The 26,861-nt window shown below is 42.7% G+C and overlaps 1 protein-coding gene across 6 annotated transcripts in view; it reads right to left on the bottom strand.

The window, feature by feature from the left end:
• Abcd3 (ATP binding cassette subfamily D member Pmp70) overlaps nucleotides 1-25,959 on the bottom strand; it is a 93,248-nt gene extending 67,289 nt beyond the window's left edge. Inside the window, exons 1-2 of one of the 6 annotated variants that reach the window (XM_067785144.1) lie at nucleotides 25,756-25,959; nucleotides 24,546-25,255 (exon numbers count right to left, since the gene is read on the bottom strand). In XM_067785144.1, coding sequence (XP_067641245.1) covers nucleotides 24,546-24,658 — 113 coding nt within the window. In that variant the 5' untranslated portion in view covers nucleotides 24,659-25,255; nucleotides 25,756-25,959. Of the gene's footprint in view, nucleotides 1-24,545; nucleotides 25,256-25,666; nucleotides 25,683-25,755 lie in introns of those variants that run through there. The other 5 variants (XM_067785145.1, XM_067785147.1, XM_067785148.1 and 2 more) reach the window with 5 other exon arrangements.
• Nucleotides 25,960-26,861: the final 902 nt, after the last annotated feature.

Below are 26,861 nucleotides of genomic sequence, written 5' to 3'. Positions count from 1 at the left end.
TACCTAGCCGACCTACTTCACTGGATATTATATACGTTGAGCTTGCGTCAACACGACACCACCGTGATAAGGTTTACTACCACCTGTTTGTTCTTCTAGTAGTTCGGCGAAGGAATCGGCCTGCAATTCCTCGTTGCAGTCTTTTGGTTCTTCCACAATGCTCGCTTGAATACGTGCACAACCGGCTAGGGTGTTTGGCGATTAGTTAAATATACGTGGGGTGTGCAGTTGATGTAGCAATAGTGCTAATAAAGCAGTTGGCGCCTTGCTGTTGAAGTTGTGCCAACAGATGTTACACGATCCCTTTTTTTTTATCGCCGGGCCGCCACAAATTTAGCTGCAGTAAAATCACAATCCTTCTTCCTTTTTCTTCTTGCCGGAAAACTCATGGCAATTTTCGCTAGTGATCGCCGGTCTGTTTTTTTCTTGTTTTCCGATACTTTTTTATCGCAACTTTCGCCCCATCACCAGTCACTAGGTGTGTTCGCGCGAACACGCTCCCAAGTGGACCGTAACCGTAGACCATAACAGCAGACCGTAACAGGTCCAAATGGAGTTAATATCGTATCTAAACTTAACCCCACCCTCTCAACTTTCTGGCAAAATATCTTTAATCAGATATATTTTTGGTTGCCTTTGCCTTAAAATTTGAAAATGTATATCCATTTATGGTTGAGGTAGAGAATTTACTTGTTTTTCCTATTTCTCAATATGCGCTTTTTATACTCAGCTAAGCAGAGCTGACAGAGTATATTAATTTTGTTCGCTTAACGGTAATCCGTAACGGCATAAACTAATCGAGATAGATATAGAATTCAATATATATAAAATGATCTGGGCGAAAGAGTAAATTTTGAGGTATCTTGATGAAATTTGGTATGTAGATTCCTGGGCACTCATCTTATATCGCTATTTAAAATGAACGAAATCGGACTACAACCACGCCCACTTTTTCGATATCGAAAATTTCGAAAAACCGAAAACGTGCGATAATTCATTACCAAAGACGGATAAAGCGATGAAACTTGGTAGGTGGGTTGACCAAATGACGCAGAATAAAAAATTTGTAAAATTTTGGACAATGGGCGTGACATCGCCCACTTTTTAAAGAAGGTAATTTAAAAGTTTTGCGCAAGCTGTAATTTGGCAGGAATGTTACTCCTATTACTATATGTGTGCTAAATAAAAATTAGCAAAATCGGATGACGAACACGCCCACTTTAAAAAAAAAATGTTAAGTCAAACTTTAACAAAAAAATTTAATAGCTTTACAGTATATAAGTAAATTATGTCAACATTCAACTCCAGTAATGATATGGTGCAACAAAATACAAAAATAAAAGAAAATTTCAAAATGGGCGTGGCTCCGCCCTTTTTCATTTAATTTGTCTAGAACACTTTTAATGCCATAAGTCGAACAAAAATTTACCAATCCTTTTGAAATTTGGTCGGGGCATAGATTCTATGCCGATAACTGTTTTCTGTGAAAATGGACGAAATAGGTTGAAGGCACGCACAGTTTTTATACACAGTCGACCGTCTTTCCTTCCGCTCGGCCGTTAACATGATAACTTGACCAAAAATCGATATTTCTTTACTCAACTTAGTTCACGTACTTACGTGAACTCGCTTCATCTTTGTATAAAAAATGGCCGAAATCCGACTATGTCCACTTTTCGATATCGAAAATAACGAAAAATGAAAAAATGCCATAATTCTATACCAAATATGAAAAAAGGGATGAAACATGGTAATTGGATTGGTTTATTGACGCAAAATATAACTTTACAAAAAACTTTGTAAAATGGGTGTGTTAAGTAGAAGAAAATGAAAGAGTTCCGCAGGGCGAAATCAAGAGCCTTTGGAATCATGGCAGGAATTCTGTTCGTGGTATTACATATGGGGTATTCCATCCCATTTCGACCAATTTTGAACCCGACCCCTTTAGAATTGGCTGAAAGTTTTTCTTCTTTTTCCAGCTTACGAAAGACGTTTTTCAGAAGTTTTTCAAATTTTTTCATCCAACTCAAAAAAAGTTATGAATTTTTAAAAAAACATCGTTTTTGTTTTCAAAATGCTATAACTTTTCCAAAAATTGACCGTTTGGGATGTTTTTTTTTAATTTGTTTTTAAATGTACTTTTCGGAAAAAATTCAAAAAAAATTTTAGTTTTTTTTCAATTAAAAAAAAAAATTCTCGGCCCACTCCGGGATTAGTGGGGATGATTGCAGAATTCATTGAAGTTTTTTATGAGAAAAAAAAGGGGGAAATTCGAAAAATCTCGAAAAACTGAAAAATTACAAAAAAAAAAACTTTAAAATTTTTTTGATTTTTTGCGAACAGTACATTTAAAAACCAATTTTTAAAAAGAAAAGGATCCCAAACGGTCAATTTTTGAAAAATTTATAGCATTTTGAAAACAAAAACGGTGTTTTTTTAAAAATTCATAACTTTTTTTGAGTTGGATGAAAAAATTTGAAAAACTTCTGAAAAACGTCTTTCGTAAGCTAGAAAAAGAAGAAAAACTTTCAGCCAATTCTAAAGGGGTCGGGTTCAAAATTGGTCGAAATGGGATGGAATACCCCATATATAAATAAACTAGCGGTACCCGACAGATGATGTTCTGGGTCATCCTGGTCCACCTTTATGGCGATATCTCGAAAAGGAGTCCACCTATAGAACTAAGGCCCACTCCCTTTTAAAATACTCATTAACCCCTTTCATTTGATAGCCATATCGGACAAACAAATTCTAGAGTCAACCCAGATCCACCTTTATGGCGATATCCCCAAATGGCGTCCACCTATAGAACTATGGCCCACTCCCTTTTAAAATACTCTTTAATACCCTCCATTTGATACCCATGTCATACAAACGCATTCCAGGGTTACCCTAGGTTCATTTCCTACATGGTGATTTTCCCTTATTTTGTCTCAAAGCTCTCAGCTGTATATGTAATGTTCGGTTACACCCGAACTTAGCCTTTCTTACTTGTTTGACATAGGGCTGTTTACCTCTCATCTGCATAAATAGAAATGAATTTTAAAAGAAATATTCTAAAGTACACAAGCGTAAAACATTTGCAGTGAAGCAATGAATTGAACTCTTCACTGATAAATAAGCTTTGTTATCTACTTTATGTTCAATCAAATGACTTCATAGAATTCATTGTTAATTTATGCCAACATCCATATGAATATAGTTACTAAACATAAGTACATGTCATGCCTATATATAAAGTAAGCTAACACAAATATTTTGGTTTTTGAATATATGCGATTTATCTGTATAATGGCCTTAATAATCTAAAACACTTTTTCTTGCATTCAGGGAAAAGTTCTATCTCAAAAATTATCCACATAAATATTGCTTAGAAAAGCAGTTCCTATAAGAAAAATGCAATTAAGACAAAGTGATATTTATGAACTGCAAAGTTATCATTTGAAGTGCATGGACGGGTGTTGTTGTTGTTGTTGTTGTAACGATAAGGTTTCTCCCCGAAGGCTTTGGGGAGTGTTATCGATGTGATGGTGTTTTGCCGCATAGAGATCCGGTACGCTCCGGTAACACAGCACCATTAAGGTGCTAGCCCGACCATCTCGGGTACGATTTATATGGCTAAATTAAGTTCCATGAGGAGCTTGGGGTCACCAGAGCCTCGTCTGTTAGTGAAACAGGATTCGACGCGGATAGGTGAGGTGGGTTTGGAGAAGCTATATATTGCGCTGGCACCCTGAAAGGGTTGCGCTACACAGCCCGTTGAATCTGGTATTTTAGTCGCCTCTTACGACAGGCATACCTACCGCGGGTATATTCTGACCCCTAACCCGTGGGGGGACGCATGGACGGATGACTAATTACTTCGCATCTGCTTTTTCTCCTTTTCCGAGGGTTTTGGGGGAGTTTTGTTGATGTTTGGTTTGCATTGTTTCGGTAAATAACACCATTAATGTACTAGACCGACCATATCGGAAACGACTGATCACGTTAAACCTTTTAGGTCAGCCAACTGTGGGATTTCGGCTGCTAAATAAACAGTATTCGCCACGGGTCGGTGAGAATGAAAAATGGGTTGGAGAAACTGTTTTTTGCGCTGGCACCCTTTTGAAACGATTGGAAACGACATTGTCGAGTCATTCGAAACCAAACGAGGCTTCACACAAGGCGTCCCCCTTTCGTGAGATTTCTTTAACATAATAGTAGAGAAGGTAACTCTAGCAGGAGAGCTTAACAGTGATGGTGCAATCTTTTATAAGAGCGTACAATTACTGGCGTATGCTGATACTGCAATTATTGGCCTTATCAAACGCATTGTGAATTCTGTTTTTCTGGATTACATAAAGAAGCAAAAAAGTAGGTATTGAGAATGAGGCTAAGACAAAGTACTTGCTGTCATCCAAGAGAGAATCGGCGCATTAGCGCCTTAACAGCCAGGCCACTGTTGACGGATACGAGTATAAATTCGAAACTGCGAAGAATTTCATCCATTTGGGAATCAGCATTAGCAGCAAAAAAGTGGCAGCGTAGAAGTCAAACGGAGAATAAAATAACTCTTGCCAACAAACGCTCGCCACACCTGTCCTGGAGTGTTCAAGAGGAAAGTTCTCCGGAAGATGTATGGCCTTGTCCGCGATGCCGACGGCGAGTATCGAAGGAGGTATAATGATGAACTTTATGTGCTTTACCCAAATATGACGATAGTGCACCGATTAAAAACGGCCAGGAAAATATTTCATTCGACACCGCAGTTTGGAAGCAGACTACGGGCGATACTCCGACTGAGTTGATAGAGGCAGGTAGAGGAAGACTTGACTTGACTTCACGCTCCCAGTCGGTTTCAGTTATCGCAACATAGAGATAGCTGGCGTGAGTTGTTACGAAATGGACTAAATCTCTTAGGCGGTCAAGCGCCAGTTAATGAAGATGATGATTTTTAAATATGTATAGAAATATAAAAATGTAAAACCAATAAGTGCAAACATATTAAAATGAAAAGTGCTAAATTTCTTTCGCAAAGATGATATGTACGAAGGGAGGGGCTTCAGGAAAATACCAAGGACCAAAAAATAAAATTAGTTTATAAAGATCTTATAATTGAAAATTCAATGAATGTGTAATTTTTAAAAGCTTTTTTTCATATATACATAAGTCTACTAACCGACTAACAACCTAAAGCTGTTCATTGCACCGTGTAAGCATCATATTTTTCTGGGCAACTTCTTATTCACCCAAAAACAAACAATCAAGCGTTGCTTAACTTTGATGAAGAAAAACAAAAACATAAATGGAAAAGATCATTTGGCCTAAATAACGAAATCATACCAGAGACCCCACTATAAAAGTAAAGCATTTGGATTAAAGTTGCAAACGAACGAACGCTGATAGATGTTTGTAAACATACAAAATGCAGCATATGCAAGTACATTGAACAATCAAATATGTATATATGTACGTGCATCCGTATATGCGCGCATACATCTCGACCACGATCACTAAACTCTAGTCTAGCGCATGGATCACGCTCAGCTGATCGGATAGTGTAATCAAAAAGGAATAAGTAAAAAACAAACGCTAATATAAACACGTTTACTTACGAGTATATAGTGTGAATGCAAAAATAACAAAAAACAACTCTTTGACTACTTTTTCAAAATGTGCAACCACCCAAAGCTGCAATTACGGTTGTTGTCTGTGAACGATTGGGAAAGATGAAATCAAAGCAATGGATGAAAAAAAGTGATTAACCCATAATAAAGAGAAAAATAAACATCAGGTATAGATATCAGCAGACAAGACTTGAAATATAGACAGTGATGTAGATAGATTTCGATCAGTGGCAGGGTATTATAAATAATGGAATACATTTGATGATTACACCTACTGCAAGTTAGCGAATTGAGGGTTGCATTGCTAACTGGTAGAAGGGTGAGAGGTCCAGCGCTTGCTAATGATCACGTAACCAAAAACCATGCCTGTTTTCAACATTAGACCTGTTGTTGTTGTTGTAGCAATGTTTCGCCCCACCTAATAGCTGCGACCGATCACAAATTGTCATCAATATCCTCTAACGGGAGTCCAAGGAAACTTGCTGTTTCGACAGGGTGTTAGAGGCGTTGGTTCCACATTACAATTAAAGAGATGGTTGGTGTCATGTGAGGACACATTGCAAGCGGGGCATACATTTTGTTTGTCGGGGTTGATTCTGGATATGTAAGAGTTTAACCTGTTCCAGTATCCAGAACGAAGTTGAGCCAGAGTGACTCGCGTTTCCCTTGGGAGTATGCATTCCTCTTTCGCAAGTTTTGGGTACTGTTCCCCGAGTACTGGATTCACCGGGCAATTCCCGGTATAAAGGCCCGACGCCTGTTTGTGGAGTTCACGAAGGACCTGCTTGTGTTTTTTTGCTTCATACGGCTGAGTTCTCAGGTGCCGTATTTCCTCAAAATGCTTACGGAGATGACTCCTTAAGTCCCTAGGTGGTGCTGGCTCATCAATCAGATGTCTGTTGGGATGGCCATGTTTCTGGGTATTCAACAGGAACTGTTTGGTTAGCATCTCATTTCTCTCCCTGATGGGGAGTATTATCGCCTCATTATTTAGGTAGTGTTCTGGGGACATAAGAAGACAGCCCGTGGCGGTTCTGAGCGCAGTTTTTTGGCAGGCCTGTAGCTTCTTTCAGTGGGTAGTTTTTAATTTTAATTTATTTATTATTACGGCTGTTTAGGCCTAAAACTTAAACTACTAAGTACAATTCATTATTATATCATTTATTTCTATTGAATATGCTGTTGGAATGCCATGCGATTCCGATCAGCATATTTACTGGCGTGACAAACGGACGAGTCTGGGGGCCAGTCATTTAAGGAAGGTTGGAAAGGACGCGTTTCCAATCCTCCAGTGCTCCCAGCTTAAGGCAACAAAATTTGGAACTTATATTTTTCAATTATATTTGTATTTTAAGCTGTCGGAATGTATTGGTCTCCGATCAACACAGCTAAACATGTCTTTGGATGTTGGAAATTGAAAATAAAGTGTACCCAATCACCCCTCAACTTTGTTTAGTAAAGACGCTGTCGGAATGCATGAAGATTCCGATCAGCACAGCTCAAAATATAATGGGAGGTTGAAAACAACGTGTTTCCAATCCCCCCTGTTCCAACTTTTGTTTGACCTTTTTTTGGTTACACATCATATAATTTTATTGTTATATTAATGCTGTCGGAATGCGAGTGATTCCGATCAGCAACAGTAAATATAGGCTGAAAATACCGAATTCCAGCGAAATTAGTTGTTGGAACTGTCTGGAGTTACAGGTGGCGACTGATTTTCTTTTCCTTAGGGCCGGGTGCATTGTATTTTGCTGCTACCAATATTACCATTCCCTTTTCGCGCTCCAGTATCGGTATATCATGTAAGGCTTGGCGACCATATAGGGGACGCGTAGCACGCAAACGGCTGGCCAATTGTTTTGTATGTGGTAATGAGCGTTTCTTTGTCTTTTCCCCAAGTACTGCCAGCAAGGGATTTGAGGATTTTATTACGGCTCTGGATTTTCGACACAATTGCGGCTGCGTGCTCACCAAATTACCCCGGCGTAATCCCGGACCGATCCCGAAAACCATGCAGAAATGATCCCGGAAGGGTCTCGATATGACCCTTACGGGATTACAAATAAGGTGAAGCTAATTATAAAACCATGTTAATAAGGCAGCAGGCGCATTGGAGCGAATAAAAAGTTAGATAGAAACATACAGGTAAAGCTAATAAAAGCGTGCTAATAAGGGGTGGAGGGCGGATGGCGGGAGTAGAGGAGAGGACCACTGATCGTTTCTCCAAAATTGTCTAGATCTCGTTCTGTATGTACCAGATACCAAAAACTATTGATTTAGGAGAAAATTTAGATTGAGTTATAACAATTTATGGATTTTACACCAGAGGGGGAGATAAAGGGGGCGGGCGAAGGGTGTCACTGCTTACTTTGTAAGCCTTCGACTTATTTGACCCCTTGAGTCTGTGATATTGGTGAAGGCCAGTATACGTAAAGTTATAATGTGTAAAAATTATGAAAAATAATTTCTCGAAGGGTCGTGGGACCCCCACCCCTCTTTCCATGTTCGAAAAAAATTTCGCTAGTAGACTACTGTGTGTGTCCCAAATTTCATCAAAATCCGTGTAGCCATTCTGGCGTGATTCAGTCGCAAAGACGAAAAAATATAATAATTAAATTATACCTGTTCCTAGGGGGCGGGGACCACCTGATCCTGATCAAACGTCACACCCAAGATTTTGGGGTGTAGGACAGTCGGTAGCGTGGATGTTCAAAATGGTCGACATTTGGGACGTCCAAGTTGTAAATAGGGTCGCGGATGATTTAGTCGGTGATAATGCCAGGTTTCGCGAGGCGAAAAAACTGGAGAGATCAGGGAGGTAGCCGTTTATTTTGTTGCAAAATTCATCGATCTTTGGGCCCGGGTCTGTGGCAATTATTGTGCAGTCATCGGCGTAAGAAACGATAATAACTCCTTCTGGTGGCGAAGGTAGTTTTGATATGTAAAAATTAAAAAAAGTGAGGATAGGACACCACCCTGAGGCACCCCTTGTTTAATTCTTCTTGGCTTTGATATTTCGTTTCTGAATTGCACCGATGCCTGCCGACCACCCAGATAATTTACGGTCCACCTTTTAAGATATGGGGGAAGGGTAGACCCTTCCAAGTCTTGCAGTAACGTGCCATGGTTGACCGTATCAAAAGCTTTTGATAGGTCTAGCGCTACGAGTACTGTTCTATGGTGGGGCTTCTGATTTAAACCACAATTTATCTGGGTTCTAATGGCATTCAGCGCGGTGGTGGTGCTATGGAGTTTTCTAAAGCCATGCTGATGAAAGGCTAGCTGCAAATTTGCTTTGAAGTGGGGGAGCAAAATGGCTTCAAGCATCTTGGCTACTGGCGATAGGAGAGATATCGGGCGATATGACTCTCCTATGTTAGCAGGTTTCCCAGGCTTTAGTAGCGGTACCACCTTGGCCATTTTCCATTTTTCGGGTATGGCAAAGGTGGAAAGAGACAGGTTGAAGACATGTGCTAAATATTTGAAACCCTCTTTCCATAGGCTTTTAAACATCGGCATGGCTATGCCGTCTGGGATGGATGGTTTAGCATGACCGATGGCATCCTCAACCTCTTTAGCGGTGATAGTAATTGGTGACGCGCTGAACTTATGTTTTCGTGCGTGTATGTTGGCCCTCCGCCTATTTTTGTCGACCGTAGAATGCATTATGTATTGTCGGCAGAAAGCGCTCGCGCATTTTTTCAGATCCGACAGCACTTTGTCGCCAAAGGCGATGGAAACTTTGTAATTGTGCCTAGACGGATTCGATAGGGACTTTACAGTGGAGCAAAGTTTGCCTACACCGGCAGAGAGGTTACAACCGCTTAGGTGCTCCTCCCATTTCGCCCGCTTGTGTTCATCCACAAGGAATCTGATGCGTTGGTTTATATCCCTTATTTGGGGGTCGCCGAGATCGAGCTGTCTTATAAGGTCACGTTCTCTCGCTAAACTTGTGGCCTCCGCCGGGAAGTGGGGCCGAATTTCGGGAATTCTACCGGCGGGAATGAAACGAGCCGAGGCGGATTCAATTACCTTGCGGAAAGCACGCTCCCCTTGGCGGGGATAGGGAGGGCAGCAAAGCGGCTGTCTGCAAAGGATTTGTATTCATCCCACTTTCCTTTTTTAAAGTTAATGAAAGTGCGTTTTTCTGCTACGATGAAGTCGGGGGGACGCTCTAGCGAAATAAGTATAGGCAGGTGGTCGGATGCCAATGTTACCATCGGCTGCCAGTTGAAGCAGTTTACGAGTTCTGCGCTCACGATTGAAATATCCGGCGAACTGTTGCAGCTTCCTACCATACGTGTGGGGGCGTCTCCGTTTATAGTGCAGATCCGCTAACATCTCACCCCTAATGTCCACCCGCAAGTTTGAATGCCATAGATCGTGTTGGGCATTGAAATCGGCTAAGATAATGCGATTGTTTCCAGTGAGTACGCCGCTGATATCAGGGCGGTATCCACTGGGGCAACAGGTGACAGGAGGGATGTAGATGTTGATGATTTCTAGATTTGCATCGCCTGACCGGACAGATAATCCTTGACGTTCTAAGACACTGTCCCTGCGGTCGATGTCGGGATCAAATATTTGTATTGCCCGGTGTGGTGTATGATAAACGCGAGGCCGCCTCCATTTCAGCTCTCGCGATCTTTTCTGTGGACATTATACCCAGAAAAGGTCTGCTATGCAGATCTTGCTGTGAGTTTAGTCTCTTGAATCGCAGCAATGCGGATGTTGTGCCGCTTCATGAAGTCGACTATCTCCGTGATCTTCCCAGTTAATCCATTACAGTTTAACTGCAGAATTCTGAAGTGCACAGGGGGAGACGTCGTCACTCTGGGGTAAGTGACGGGTGACTACGCCTGGGTTGTGGAAGGCCAGAACGCGATTGCTGTTGAGGCCCTGGGACTAGACGTCCTTGGGTAGGCATTGGGGTACCCGGTGTGTTTGGGTATGCGGCCTGGCAACATGGCGCAATGAAACCCGTCGGGGGGTTGCCGTCGCGTAGACCAGAACATCTAAGAAAGTGGCACCATCCATGGCCGGAGCTGCATTGGCCGGATGTCGCAAACGTATATATTCTGTGCTGGCAAACGGTGCAAAGGGAGGTAGGGACTAAGAGTCTGTTTCCCTGACCTACACAATTGCTAACGGAAACATTAGACCTCGTTGTTGTTGTTGTATTAAAGATAAAGACACTCCCCGAAGTTTTTGGGGAGAGTTATCGACATTGATGGTCCTTTGCCCGCTTCCCAAGGCAGTCGGTTCTATGTACCGGAGCGACTCGGGATTTTTCCCGACCAAGGACTGTCATTTCAGTGTGACCCCATCTAATTTGTTTCGTCCCTACCACAAATTGTCATCCTCCCAGCAGCTTCTTGCAGCAGGACTGCTCCATATTCTCTTACTCCGGGAAGGCATCGAATCCAATCCGGGTCCGTCTCCTGACCCCGGTCCTGAGAAATGGTTTTGCTGCATCTGCCGGAAAAGAATCTTTTTAGGATGGTCATACTCTGTTCAGTGTGTCTCGTGCAAGGGATGGTTGCATCGGACAGGTTGTTCTGGGCTTGATCCCAAAACCCGACGTCCACGTAACTTTTATAAATCTTTTGTGGATCCTTGCTGTTCACGCCCAAGGGCGTCCCGTAGTCTACGTCTAAGCGCCCCCCACTACCTTCCAGCAGCCCAGCTGCTCAGCAAGCCACAACAAGTACCCGCTGCTGCTCGCGCCCCACGGCGCCAACAATTCAAACAGCTGCTATTACTCATAACTACAATCTTCGTAGTAGAGTCGGAAGCAATGCTGAGCAACAGCCCCTGCCCCCGTCTTCCCCCCCCCCCCTCTTTTCCGGCAGCAATCGTGTAGGTCAGGGAAACAGACTCTTAGTACCTACCTCCGTTTGCACCGTTTGCCAGCACAGAATATATATGTTTGCGACATCCGCCCAATGCAGCTCCTACCTAGGGTGGTGCCACTTCCCTAGATGTTCTGGTCTCCGTGACGGCAACCCCCCGACGGGTTTCATCGCGCCATGTTGCCAGGTCGCAAAACCAAATCATCCGGGTACCCCAATGCTTGCCCAAGGACGCCCAGTCCTAGGGCCACAACAGCAATTGCGTCCTGGCCTTCCCCAACCCATGCGTAGTCACCCGTCACTTACCCCCAGAGTGGCGACGTCTCCCCTTATGCACTTCAGAATTCTGCAGTTAAACTGTAATGGACTAACTGGGAAGATTACGGAGATAGTCGATTTCATGAAGCGGCACAACATCCGCATTGCTGCGATTCAAGAGACTAAACTCACAGCCAGATCTGCATTGCAGACCTGCTCTGGGTATAACGTCCACAGGAAAGACCGCGAGAGCGGAAATGGAGGCGGTCTCGCGTTTATGTTGTTGTAGCGATAAGGTTGCTCCCCGAAGGCTTTGGGGAGTTTTATCGGTGTGATGGTCCTTTGCCGGATACAAATCCGGTACGCTCCGGTACCATAGCACCCTTAAGGTGCTAGCCCGACCATCTCGGGAACGATTTATGTGGCCGCGTTAAACCTTCAGGCCATTCCCTCCCTCCCTACACCCAAGTTCCATGAGGAGCTTGGGGTCGCCAGAGCCTCGTCTGTTAGTGAAACAGGATTCGCCGCGGATAGGTGAGGTTGACAATTGGGTTTGGAGAAGCTATATATTGCGCTGGCAACCTGAAAGGTTGCGCTACACAGCCCCTTGAATCTGGTATTTTAGTCGCCTCTTACGACAGGCATACCTGCCGCGGGTATATTCTGATCCCCTAACCCGCTGGGGTGTCTCGCGTTTATCATACACCACTCTGTGCAATATTATATATTTGATCCTGGCATCGACCGCAGGGACAATGTCTTAGAACGTCAAGGCCTATCTGTCCGGTCAGGCGATGCAAACCTAGAAATCATCAACATCTACATCCCTCCTGCCACCTGTTGCCCCAGTGGATACCGCCCTAATATCAGGGCCTTACTCACTGGCAACAATCGCATTATCTTAGGTGATTTCAATGCCCATTATGATCTATGGCATTCAAACTTGCGGGCGGACAGTAGGGGTGAGATGTTGGCGGATCAAATAGAAGAAACGACGTTCTGCACAATAAACGGAGACGCCCCACACGTATGGTAGGAAGTAGTGTTGGGAACTATCGAATGAATTCAACTATCGATAGTTAGTTACTGAATGATTTTAATTATCGAACGAATTTTTTCATTCATTCATTCATTCATTTGATTTGTTCTTTAGCTTGCCAGAAGCCAAAAGAACAATTTCTGGATTGTTTTAGTTACCCCTCGGGGTAGCTAAAGAACAAACCTATATAAGACAAAAAAACGTCGTGTTCCAATGAAACGTGATCCAGATACGGCTAGAGATTTAACATGCAAATGCGAAAACAATGTGAACCATATGGATCAATTTATTGTTGCATTTGTATGTTAAATTTCTATCCGTATCTGGATCACGCTACATTGGAACGTAACAAAAACGTTAAATATGACTAAAATGGTGTAAATTTTGCTTCAAGTAAATAATGAAAATATTCAATTTAAATGCCTTTGTTACATGTTATGCAAAGCGCATGAATGATATGCAAATGACCTTGGTTCGCAACCCACTGAGTTTTTTGGTCTCCCCCAAACCTGTGGGGAGATTTTATGCCTCTACAACACCAACAATAGGAAAGAAGGTTACTTAAAATTGATTTTTATCTGTATTATTCAAATCTGTTTCAGAGGCATTATTGATTGCCTTAACTTATACATAAGCTACTGTTTTTTTTTTTTTTCCAAAATTCAGGTCACGTTTAATTAATATAAAAATTGCACATTAAATTTCACTTATAAAAGAAACATAAAACAAATATTTCCAGCACTTAAATATTAAAAGTCGCTATAGTTGTTCTAGCCAAAATCGGATGGTGCATGAGGGTCTATATTAAATTTTCGCCGCAGAGATGGCAACTGAATGTGTTATTAAACCCCTAAAAAAATTAATTGTAAAGTAAATAATACAAGTATGTACATCGAGTTGACATGAAAAATACCTTCAATGTTTAAATTGCTGTTCAAAAATATTATCATATCTAGTTTATCTCCTTTAAGTCGGTTTCTCCTGTCGTTAATTATTTGCCCTGCTTTCGAGAAAACTCGTTCTGACGGAACCGATGTTGCGGGTATACATAAATATTTTTTCGAAAGCATATATAGTTCCGGAAATGTTGACTGGCTACGATTCCAATAGTCTAGGGGATTATTTGAGCGATCAACAAAATGTTGCCTTAGATATTGCTCCAACTGAATATTTGCATTGACATTGGGCGCGTTTTGACAAATTGTTTTTGCTTCAGCAACTCTTTCATCGAGAAGGTGCCAGAGAGATACTTCGCTTTTATCGACCGATACTTCTCTTGGGGTGTTGGTAGAAACACTTGCGTTTTGTTGCCGTATTAGGGAAGTTACTTCTTCCACTAGCCATTTTGTTGTATTATTTGCATTAATTTCATTACCGAACGCAATTTTTTTAAACCTAGGATCTAGGAATGTTGATTTGGCGCACATTTTTTCAGACTCCAACTGCCCTAATCGTCTCCAAACTAGCTCTAACAATCTGCTCTTCAAACTTTCTCCCTCTACAGTTTTCATTTTGCGATTTCGTACTGCGTATTGAAGACCTCTGATTAGGGGCACTACCAGTGACATCGTGGGATAATTTTCACTGACAATTCGGTTGTCATGGCCTCTACGGGCTTGAAAAGATTAGTGCAGTCCAACAATGTTTCCCATTCTGATGAATTGAGGAAATCGGGAGCATTTGGTAAAGAAGTTATTATGGCAGAGAGTGGTTCTTTTACCAAGCATATGCGCTCCATCATTATAAGGGTGGAATTCCACCGGGTAGGGACATCTTGTTTTAACCTCAGTTCAGTAACGCCCATTTGCTTTTGAATATTTTTTAATTTTTCCGTCGCTTGAGAACTATGGTTAAAGTAAGTGACTATGGCACGACACTTGGTTATGAGCACAGTAACTTGTGGAACAGCTTTGATGGCATCAATTACACATAAATTTAATGTGTGCGCTACACATGGGTGGTGGTGTTTCTGTAGCACTTCAATTACAGCCTTTTTAATATTAGCTCCGTTATCACTTACTAAAGTAACTATTTTGTCAAAAACGGACCACTCATCAAATATTAACTTCAATTCTGTAGCTATATTTTGGAAGGTATGATTTCCTAAGATTTCCTTTGTTGATAAAACTGCAGAAATCATTTTGTTATCCCAAACGAAATGACTAGTAACTGACAAAAAAGATTTTTGACTATCAGAAGTCCACATATCAGTTGTAACTGAAATATGTGTTACAATGTTCAGCAAGTCATGCAGTTTCTTTCTTACTTCATTGTATTTAAAAGGTAGCATTGTATTTGATAAAACTTCTCTGTTTGGCAAGGAATATAATGGCTGAAGCTTTTTTGTATATTCTACAAATCCTACATTGTCAACTATGGAAAGCGGCTGCAAGTCTTTTGTAATCATCTTTAAAAGAGATTCATCAATATAATTTTTTTCTTGCTCTGAGAGCTCAGAACGTGTGCTGGTAACAAATAATTTTGTTTGAACAGTCCTTCTCAAACATCCACTATTGGAAATGTCTTGTTGTTGTTGTTGTTGTAGCAATGCTCGCCCCACCTAAAGCCGCGACCGATCACAAATTGTCATCAATATCCTCTAACGGGAGTCCAAGGAAACTAGCCGTTTCAACAGGGGTGAACCATAATGAGAGGGGTGTTAGAGGCGTTGGTTCAACATTACAATTAAAGAGATGGTTGGTGTCATGTGGGGACACATTGCAAGCGGTGCATACATTTTGTATGTCGGGGTTGATTCTGGATAGGTAAGAGTTTAACCTGTTACAGTATCCAGAACGAAGTTGAGCAAGAGTGGCACGCGTTTCCCTGGGGAGTATGCGTTCCTCTTCTACGAGTTCTGGATATTTTTCTTCAAGTACTGGATTCACCGGGCAATTCCCGACATAAAGGTCCGACGCCTGTCTATGGAGTTCACCAAGGACCTGCTTGTGTTTTTTCGCTTCATACGGCTGGGTTCTCAGGTGCCGTATTTCCTCAAAATGCTTACGGAGATGACTCCTTAGGCCCCCAGGGCGGTGCTGGTTCGTCAATCAGATGTCTGTTGGGATGCCCAGGTTTCTGGGTATTCAACAGAAACTGTTTGGTCAGCATCTCATTTCTCTCCCTGATGGGGAGTATTGGAAATGTCTTCGGTAGGTACTGTTAACGAACTGCGCGCTGCACTCCCTGCAGTAGTTGACGAAAGAGAAGTGGAACTACGTTCCTCTTCTGAAATTACTGGCGCTATTTCTCCTGAAGTTAGATTCCTATGTTCTGAGGAAGACGGATGCTTACGGCGTAGATGGTCATTTAAATTTGATGTGTTGCCAGAAATTTTTAAATTTTTTTTTTTGCATATATGGCATTTAACTTCATTGCCATTTTTGGTAAACAAAAACTCCCAAACGGAAGATCTCTTCAATCCAGGCCGCATTATAAATATCTACACAAATTAAATCGTTAAAATCACTTCCTCAGTTAAAAATATTTAATAATTACCACGCTTAAAACGTTTGTCGATTAGGTTGACGTATGCTAAATTTATTTTAATATCTTTTTAACACTGATATATGCACAGCAAAAATTTAAATAGAACGAACGATTCGAAGAAATACTAATGAGCGAATCATTCATACCAAAAACTAGTAATTCGAAAAAATAGTAATGAATGAATCATTCATACCTAAAACTAGTAACTCGAAAAAATAGTAGTGAACGAATCATTCATACCTAAAACTAGTAATTCGAAAAAATAGTAATGAACGAATTTCAAATGACTATCGAAAGAATGAAAATTAGTGAACTATCGAATAACTCGATAGTTTTCATTCGATAGTTCCCAACACTAGTAGGAAGCTGTCACAGCTCGCCAGATATCTCAATCGTGAGCGCAGAACTCGTAAACTGCGTCAACTGGCAGCCGATGGTAACACTGGCATCCGACCACCTGCCCATACTTATTTCGCTTGAGCGTACCGCCGACTTCATCGTCACTGAAAAACGCACTTTCATAAACTTCAAAAAAGGAAAGTGGGAAGAATATACATCCTTTACAGACAGCCGCCTAGCTGCCGTCTCTATCCCGACTGATGCCCGCCAAGGGGAGCGTGCCTTCCGTAAGGTCATTAAATCCGCCTCGGCACATTTCATTCCCGCCGGGAGAATTCCCGTAATCCGGCCCCACTTCCCGGCGGAGGCAGCAAACTGAGTGAGAGAACGTGACCTTATAAGACAGCTTGATCCAGGCGACCCCCAAATAAGGGATATAAACCAATGCATCAGATTGCTTGTAGATGAACACAAGCGGGCGAAATGGGAGGATCACCTAAGAGGTTGTAACCTCTCTACCGGTGTGGGTAAACTTTGGTTCACCGTAAAGTCCCTATCGAATCCGACTAAGCACAAAGACAAAGTTTCCATCGCCTTTGGCGACAAAGTCCTGTCGGACGCGAAAAAAATGCGCGAGCGCTTTCTGCCGACAATATATAATGCATCCTACGGTCGACAAAGATAGACGGAGAGCCAATAGACGCGCACATAAACACAAATTCAGCGCGTCACCAATCACCATCACCGCTAAAGAGGTTGAGGACGCCATTGGTCGTGCTAAACCATCCAAAGCAGTGGGCCCAGACGGCATAGCCATGCCGATGCTTAAAAACCTAGGGAAAGAGGGGTTCAAATATTTAGCGCATGTCTTCAATCTGTCTCTTTCCACCTTTGTCATACCTGAGAAATGGAAAATGGCCAAGATGGTCCCGCTACTATAGCCTGGGGAACCAGCTAACATAGGTGAGTCGTATCGTCTGATATCTCTCCTATCGCCAGTGGCAAATACGCTTGAAGCCATTTTGCTCCCTTATTTCCAAGCAAATTTGCAGCTAGCCCTCATCAGCATGGCTTCAGAAAACTCCATAGCACTACCACCGCGCTAAATGCCATTAGCACCCAGATAAATTGCGGTTTAAATCAATACCCCCACCATAGAACAGTACTCGTAGCGCTAGACCTATCAAAAGCTTTTGATACGGTCAACCATGGCTCGTTACTGCAGGACCTGGAAGGGTCTACCCTTCCCCCATGTCTTAAAAGGTGGACCGCAAATTATCTGGGTGGTCGGCAGGCATCGGTGCAATTTAGAAACGAAACATCAAAACCAAGGAGAATTAAACAGGGGGTGCCACAGGGTGGTGTCCTATCCCCACTTTTGTTTAATTTCTACATATCTAAGCTACCTTCACCACCGGAAGGAGTCACAATCGTTTCCTACGCAGATGACTGCACAATAATGGCCACAGGCCCAGGCCCAAAGATCGATGCGCTATGCAATAAAATAAACGGCTACCTCCCTGATCTCTCCAGTTTTTTCGCCTCGCGAAACCTGGCATTATCACCGACTAAATCTTCCGCGACCTTATTTACAACATGGACGTCCCAAATGTCGACCATTTTGAACATCCACGTCGATGGCACTACGCTACCGACTGTCCTACACCTCAAAATCTTGGGTGTGACGTTTAATCAGGATCTACATTTTGGTGAGCACGCAGCCGCAATTGTTCCGAGAATTCAGAGCCGTAACAAAATCCTCAAATCCCTCGCTGGCAGTACTTGGGGAAAAGATAAAGAAACGCTCATGACTACATACAAAACAATTAGCCAGCCGATTACGTGCTACGCGTCACCCATATGGTCGCCAAGCCTACAAATCACCCACTGGAAGAAACTACAGGCCTGCCCTCCTGTCACCTGTTGCCCCAGTGGATACCGCCCTAATATCGAGGCCTTACTCACTGGCAACAATCGCATTATCTTAGGCGATTTCAATGCCCATCACGACCTATGGCATTCAAACTTGCGGGCGGACAGTAGGGGTGAGATGTTGGCGGATCAAATAGACGAAACGACGTTCTGCACAATTAACGGAGACGCCCCCACACGTATGGTAGGAAGCTGTCATAGCTCGCCAGATATCTCAATCGTGAGCGCAGAACTCGTAAACTGCGTCAACTGGCAGCCGATGGTAACATTGGCATCCGACCACCTGCCCATACTTATTTCGTTCGAGCGTACCGCCGACTTCATCGTCACCGAAAAACGCACTTTCATAAACTTCAAAAAAGGAAAGTGGGAAGAATATAAATCTGCAACAGACAGCAGCTTTGCTGCCCTCCCTATCCCGACTGATGCCCGCCAAGGGGAGCGTGCCTTCCGTAAGGTCATTGAATCCGCCTCGGCACATTTCATTCCCGCCGGGAGAATTCCCGAAATCCGGCCCCACTTCCCGGCGGAGGCCGCGAGCTTAGCGAGGGAACGCGACCTTATAAGACAGCTTGATCCAGGCGACCCCCAAATAAGGGATATAAACCAACGCATTAGATTGCTTGTGTACGAACACAAGCGGGCGAAATGGGAAGAGCACCTAAGAGGTTGTAACCTCTCTACCGGTGTAGGTAAACTTTGGTCCACCGTAAAGTCCCTATCGAATCCGACTAAGCACAAAGACAAAGTTTCCATCGCCTTTGGCGATAAGGTGCTGTCGGATGCGAAAAAATGCGCGAGCGCTTTCTGCCGACAATATATAATGCATCCTACGGTCGACAAAGATAGACGGAGAGCCAATAGACGTGCACATAAACACAAACTCAGCGCGTCACCAATTACCATCACCGCTAGAGAGGTTGAGGACGCCATTGGTCGCGCTAAACCATCCAAAGCAGTGGGCCCGGACGGCATAGCCATGCCGATGCTTAAAAACCTAGGGAAAGAGGGTTTCAAATATTTAGCGCATGTCTTCAACCTGTCTCTTTCCACCTTTGTCATACCCGAGAAATGGAAAATGGCCAAGGTGGTCCCGCTACTAAAGCCTGGGAAACCAGCTAACGTACGTGAGTCATATCGTCCGATATCTCTCCTATCGCCAGTGGCAAAGACGCTTGAAGCCATTTTGCTCCCTCATTTCCAAGCACATTTGCAGCTAGCCCCTCATCAGCATGGCTTCAGAAAACTCCATTGCACTAGCTCCGCGCTAAATGTCATTGGCACCCAGATAAATTGCGGTTTGAATCAATATCCCCACCATAGAACAGTACTCGTAGCGTTAGACCTATCAAAAGCTTTTGATACGGTCAACCATGGCTCGTTACTGGAAGACCTGGAAGGGTCTACCCTTCCCCCATGTCTTAAAAGGTGGACCGCAAATTATCTGGGTGGTCGGCAGGCATCGGTGCAATTCAGAAACGAAACATCAAAACAAAGGAGAATTAAACAAGGGGTGCCACAGGGTGGTGACCTATCCCCGCTTTTGTTTAATTTCTACATATCTAAGCTACCTTCACCACCGGAAGGAGTCACAATCGTTTCCTACGCCGATGACTGCACAATAATGGCCACAGGCCCAGGCCCAAAGATCGATGAGCTATGCAATAAAATAAACGGCTATCTCCCTGATCTCTCCAGTTTTTTCGCCTCGCGAAACCTGTCACTGTCACCGACTAAATCTTCCGCGACCTTATTTACAACATGGACGCCCCAAATGTCGACCATATTGAACATCCACGTCGATGGCACTACGCTACCGACTGTCCTACACCCCAAAATCTTGGGTGTGACGTTTGATCAGGATCTACAATTTGGTGCGCACGCAACCGCAATTGTTCCAAGAATTCAGAGCCGTAATAAAATCCTCAAATCCCTTGCTGGCAGTACCTGGGGAAAAGATAAAGAAACGCTCTTGACCACATACAAAGCAATTAGCCAGCCGATTACGTGCTACGCGTCACCCATATGGTCGCCAAGCCTAAAAACCACCCACTGGAAGAAACTACAGGCCTGCCAAAATACTGCTCTCAGAATCGCCACGGGCTGTCTTCTTATGTCCCCAGAACACCATCTGCATAATGAGGCGAGAATACTCCCCATCAGGGAGAGAAATGAGATGCTGACCAAACAGTTTCTGTTGAATACCCAGAAACCTGGGCATCCCAACAGACATCTGATTGACGAACCAGCACCGCCTAGGGGCCTAAGGAGTCATCTCCGTAAGCATTTTGAGGAAATACGGCACCTGAGAACCCAGCCGTATGAAGCGGAAAAACACAAGCAGGTCCTTGGTGAACTCCATAGACAGGCGTCGGACCTTTATGTCGGGAATTGCCCGGTGAATCCAGTACTTGAAGAAAAATATCCAGAACTCGCAGAAGAGGAACGCATACTCCCCAGGGAAACGCATGTCACTCTTGCTCAACTTCGTTCTGGATACTGTAACAGGTTAAACTCTTACCTATCCAGAATCAACCCCGACATACAAAATGTATGCCCTGCTTGCAATGTGTCCCCACATGACACCAACCATCTCTTTAATTGTAATGTGGAACCAACGCCTCTAACACCCCTTTCCTTATGGTCCACCCCTGTTGAAACGGCAAGTTTCCTTGGACTCCCGTTAGAGGATATTGATGACAATTTGTGATCGGTCGCGGCTATTAGGTGGGGCGAGCATTGCTACAACAACAACAACAACAACAGGCCTGCCAAAATACTGCTCTCAGAATCGCCACGGGCTGTCTTCTTATGTCCCCAGAACACCATCTGCATAATGAGGCGAGAATACTCCCCATCAGGGAGAGAAATGAGATGCTGACCAAACAGTTCCTGTTGAATACCCAGAAACCTGGGCATCCCAACAGACATCTGATTGATGAACCAGCACCGCCTAGGGGCTTAAGGATTTTGCATTAGAAGGAAACCCAGCGGGTCAGGGGGTTAGAATATACCCGCGGTAGGTATGCCTGTCGTAAGAGGCGACTAAAATACCGGATTGGCCTGAAGGTTTAATGTGGCCATATAAATCGTTCCCGAGATGGTCGGGCCAGCACCTTAATGATGCTGTGTTACCGGAGCGTACCGGATCTGTAAACGGCAAAGGACCATCACATCGATAACTCCCTAAACCTTCGGGGAGCAACCGTATCGCTACAACAACAACAACAACAACAGGGGCTTAAGGAATTATCTCCGTAAGCATTTTGAGGAAATACGGCACCTGAGAACCCAGCCGTATGAAGTGAAAAAACGTAAGCAGGTCCTTGGTGAACTCCATAAACAGGCGTCGGACCTTTATGTCGGGAATTGCCCGGTGAATCCAGTACTTAACGAAAATTATCCAAAACTTGCGAAAGAGGAACGCATACTCCCCAGGGAAACGCGTGTCACTCTTGCTCAACTTCGTTCTGAATACTGTAACAGGTTAAACTCTTACCTATCCAGAATCAACCCCGACATACAAAATGTATGCCCCGCTTGCAATGTGTCCCCACATGACACCAACCATCTCTTCAATTGAATGTGGAACCAACGCCTCTAACACCCCTTTCCTTATGGTCCACCCCTGTTGAAACGGCAAGTTTCCTTGGACTCCCGTTAGGGGATATTGATGACAATTTGTGATCGGTCGCGGCTATTAGGTGGGGCGAGTATTGCTACAACAACAACAACAATGGTCCTTTGCCGGATGCAGATCCGGCACGTTCCGGTAACAAGCACCATTAAGGTACTAGTCCGACCATCTCGGGAACGATTTGGTATGACCACATAAAACTTTCTAGGCCATCCCTCCCCCCCAACTCCATGAGAAACTTGGGCTCGCCAGAGCCTCAGCTGTTAAAGAAACAATATTTGCCATGGGTAGATCAGGTTGACAATTGGAATGGAGAAGCTATATATATTGCGCTGGCATCCCCTTGAAAGGGTTGCGCTACACATTCCCTTGAGACAATTTGGTATTTTAGTCGCCTCTTACGACAGGCATACCTGCCGCGGGTATATTCTAAGCTCCCTAACCCGCTGCGGTTAGGTTGTTGTTGTTGTTGTAGCGATAAGGTTGCTCCCCGAAGGCTTTGGGGAGTGTTATCGATGTGATGGTCCTTTTCCGGATACAGATCCGGTACGCTCCGGTACCATAGCACCATTAAGGTGCTAGCCCGACCATCTCGGGAACGATTTATGTGGCCACATTAAACCTTCATGCCATTCCCTCCCTCCCCACCCCCAAGTTCCATGAGGAGCTTGGGGTCGCCAGAGCCTCGTCTGTTAGTGAAACAGGATTCGCCGCGGATAGGTGAGGTTGACAATTGGGTTTGGAGAAGCTATATATTGCGCTGGCAACCTGAAGGGTTGCGCTACACAGCCCCTTCAATCTGGTATTTTAGTCGCCTCTTACGACAGGCATACCTACCGCGGGTATATTCTGATCCCCTAACCCGCTGGGGGGGCTGCGGTTAGGTAATATTTGCTTGTTCGACAACAACAATTCAAATTTCAAGTGGCAACGAGCTTTACAAGCCTAATTCATTCTTACACCAAACAATAACCCATAAAAAAAGGAGTCAACTATTAGCACAGACACATGCATATAGTAAAAGGTAAACATGTACCTACATATTGTATACGAACATCTGTACTTGCATGCTTATAATGGAATTTAAAGAAATTTAATTGAAATACAAATCGCTTGGAGCTATTTATTTGTTGACTTGCATTAAGCTAAGCTTTTCTAGTGAAATAGCGTATAACAACAACAGGGAGTACAGAAGAAATCCAAATATTTACATATATATTATAGATGTACATATGTAAGTATACAACTGTGACTACGAACCTAAGAGTACTTATGTTATATTTGTAATTGCTGTTTGCAATTTGCTCACAATACAAAACCTGACGCTTATCAAAATAATAAGGTAATAGTCTAGTTGAGGGGTCGTCTGCTAATACGCTACCAAAAATATCGAGAGAGGTGTCAAACGACGCGTCTTAACATCAGTATTAATAATCCGAAGGCGGAAAATATAAATATTAACTCGTTCAAAAGATATTAACGAAAAACCGAAAAAGACCCGCGGTACGGGATTCAAGGGGTTGTGTAGCGCAACATATAGCTTCTCCAACCCAATTGTCAACCTCACCTTAGAGCGGCGAATCCCGTTTCACTAACAGACGAGGCTCTGGCGACCCCAAGCTCCTCATGGAACTTGGTGGTGGGGAGGGAGGGATGGCCTGAAGGTTCAATGTGGCCATATAAATCGTTCCCGAGATGGTCGGGTCAGCACCTTAATGGTGCTGTGTTACCGGAGCGTATCGGATCTGTATCCGACAAAGGACCATCACATCGATAACACTACCCAAAGCCTTCGTGGAGTAACCTAATCGCTACAACAACAACAACAACAACCAGCGGGTACCTCCGAACCCGGGGGTGGGATCCATAGTATTTTTGCGCAGAACACCTTTCTGAGTTGGCGGCCTTCGGCCGCGCTTATAACAAATAACCCTGGGCTACGCCATGCCAAGTCCGGGTGTGTGGTATAACCGTGTCTACCGCCACGGTGATGCACAATTTTTTTGGTGGGTACAACACAACAACAACCACATGAAAATCGCCAACTTCAACTGCAAATATCTCCAGATATAGATAAATTTTTTTCTTTTCCGCCATCGGATTATTGTTCTCGCGATTAATACGCGTCTTTTGACACCTCTCTCGATATTTTTGGTGGCGTAGTAGCACTCGACCCCTCAACTAGACTATTACCTAAATAACGATATTCGAGCAAAATTCAGGGTGTAGCAGCAACATATTTCGTTCTTTTCAATAACATCGTGAATCAATTTTTCTTTTCATAAATAGGTATACATAGGTAGTGATTGGTTAACTTACTAGGCAAGTTCCTAAATCTAAATTTCAGATAAAAGTTAATAATTGCTTCTATTATGTATTTTTTAACTTACCTACGCTTGTTGGCCATTTTTCCATAGGCAATTATCCATAGTGCCGCTGAAACGCCAGCCACCCCAACTATGGCGCTTTGATTTTGTGCAATTTTACTAAGCGCTGGTGCCATTTTACAAAATTGAAGCAATTTATTCAATCTACTGCAACTCTTTTGTTTTTACTAAACCCGGAAGCGACTACCGTGGTAGTACTGGTCCAAGAACTCGCTTATTTATTTTATCCAAAGCCTTGAACTCGTCCAGAAGTCACACTTTTTTTGCTTTTTGTGTTAACGTATTCTCTATGGATGTGCTAACTTGAAAATGGAAGGAGCACCTTCTAAATTTTCACTTCACTCGAAATTTCTGCTTTTTATCTTTCTATTCTCATCGGACAACCAAATTCACACCATTTTATATTATTCTAAATTCTGGATTCACTTTTTCTGCCTGCAACTAACACATCACAGCAATTTGGGACTTTAGTTTTGGGTTTATTGTTATGTACTTCTTGCATTCAAAGATTGTAGTGTCCAAGCTTAAATCAATAAATTATGCGATTTTTCCAGCAAACCAATTTTTTTATTATTTTCCGCAATATTAATTCCAATTTAACACAACACCATATCCACTTGCTCCAACTGCAATGACAAACGGCTGACAGCAGCCTTTTTCCGTCATCGGTTTTTGTTTTATTAGCACGTTCGGTCTGTGCTGCCAGACCAAAACTAAAAAATATATTATTAGGGTCTAATTATTAGGTTCAAGTTTTCTTAAAATCAAAGAGGATAGATATACAAGAGGGCGCACTGTCAAAAAGGATAGATATACAAGAGGGCGCACTGTAGAGCATTGTAAATTTTACGAAGTAGCGCAACTAACAGCTGATCGGTGAAAATTCGCACATTCAAAAAAAAACTTTAGATTATTTAATTCAAATTTTAAAGTGAGATAATCCTTATAAATTTATGTATACAGAATATATATGGCGTTTTTGTTGTTATTAAAACAATAGTTTTATTTATATTAAAGCTTTTATCATATTTATATGGCCTTTAAAAAAACTCCGAACACCATTCCTTCATTATATGACATTCGACTGCCTAGTCCACTGCCTTCCACTCTATTCGCAACATAACCTCTACTTAAGCTGCCAAACTATATAGTAAACAATGCTGTAGATCTACTAAGTTGGTGTTCCTCTAGAAAAACCAGATTAGGTGTTCACCATGCGTTTTGTTATTCTGTCCGCACCAGCCTGGGCTGTCATTTTTATTTCTTTCTTGTTTTGTTCGTGCGCGCGGCCATTTTTGACACTTTTGTTTGTTTAAATTTTCATTTGCAGTTTTTGTGGTTATCCAAAGAAAACAAATGTTTTTCTAACTGATCGGTTAATCGTGATTTTGTGCTGTTGTGACTAATAAAACTTTACAAATTGAATTTTAAAATGCAAAAGAAAATTGTTAAGTGATGGTGCAAATGTAAATTTGTGTAATTAAGATTGGATAAATGTGCAGAACAGAATATAGGTAGGTACCGTGGTATGTGTATAAATATACATAGCTACATATATATGCAAGTGCTACAATGTTGTTGTTGTTGTTGTTGTAGCGATACGGTTGCTCCCCGAAGGTTTAGGGAGTGATCGATGTGATGGTCCTTTGCCGTTTACCGATCCGGTACGCTCCGGTAACACAGCATCTTTAAGGTGCTGGCCCGACCATCTCGGGAACGATTTATATGGCCACATTAAACCTTCAGGCCAATCCGGTATTTTAGTCGCCTCTTACGACAGGCATACCTACCGCGGGTATATTCTAACCCCCTGACCCGCTGGGTTAAGTGCTACAATGTCGACGGAGTTTGTGTTCCATTTAAATAAAAAGTTTTAAAGTGATAACATACATTTGAATGTGTATTACAATTGGTTAAAGTGTGATAAGTGAGAATATGTAGGTAGTGAGGCAAGCGTATAAATATATATATGTACGTATGTATATATGAAAGTGTTGAAATGCCGACGGCTTTTGTGCATTCAAGTGGTCCAAAGGAAAACTTGCCTTAATTTTTGAAAACTAATTAAAATCTTACAAAATCATTGCACATATTATGTATAGATAGTATGTGTTCAAATAAAACCATACATATATATATATATAAATGTGCAATACTTTGTGTTCATCTTTACTCCCTCATCTTATGGTCAAAAGTGCGTCAGAAGAGCAGACGAATTGTTAAGTGTTCAACCTTATTTAAAGGAAAACTATAACTTTTTTCATACAAACTATGTACTAGCATTAACATTGTGTGGTACCTATATGTTTAAAGAAAATT

This window comes from Eurosta solidaginis, chromosome 4 (genome assembly GCF_040869045.1).
Source record: "Eurosta solidaginis isolate ZX-2024a chromosome 4, ASM4086904v1, whole genome shotgun sequence".
Lineage (NCBI taxonomy): Eukaryota > Metazoa > Arthropoda > Insecta > Diptera > Tephritidae > Eurosta > Eurosta solidaginis.
Note: the sequence above shows the minus strand (reverse complement) of the source record. Positions and strands in the feature narration are given on the sequence as shown.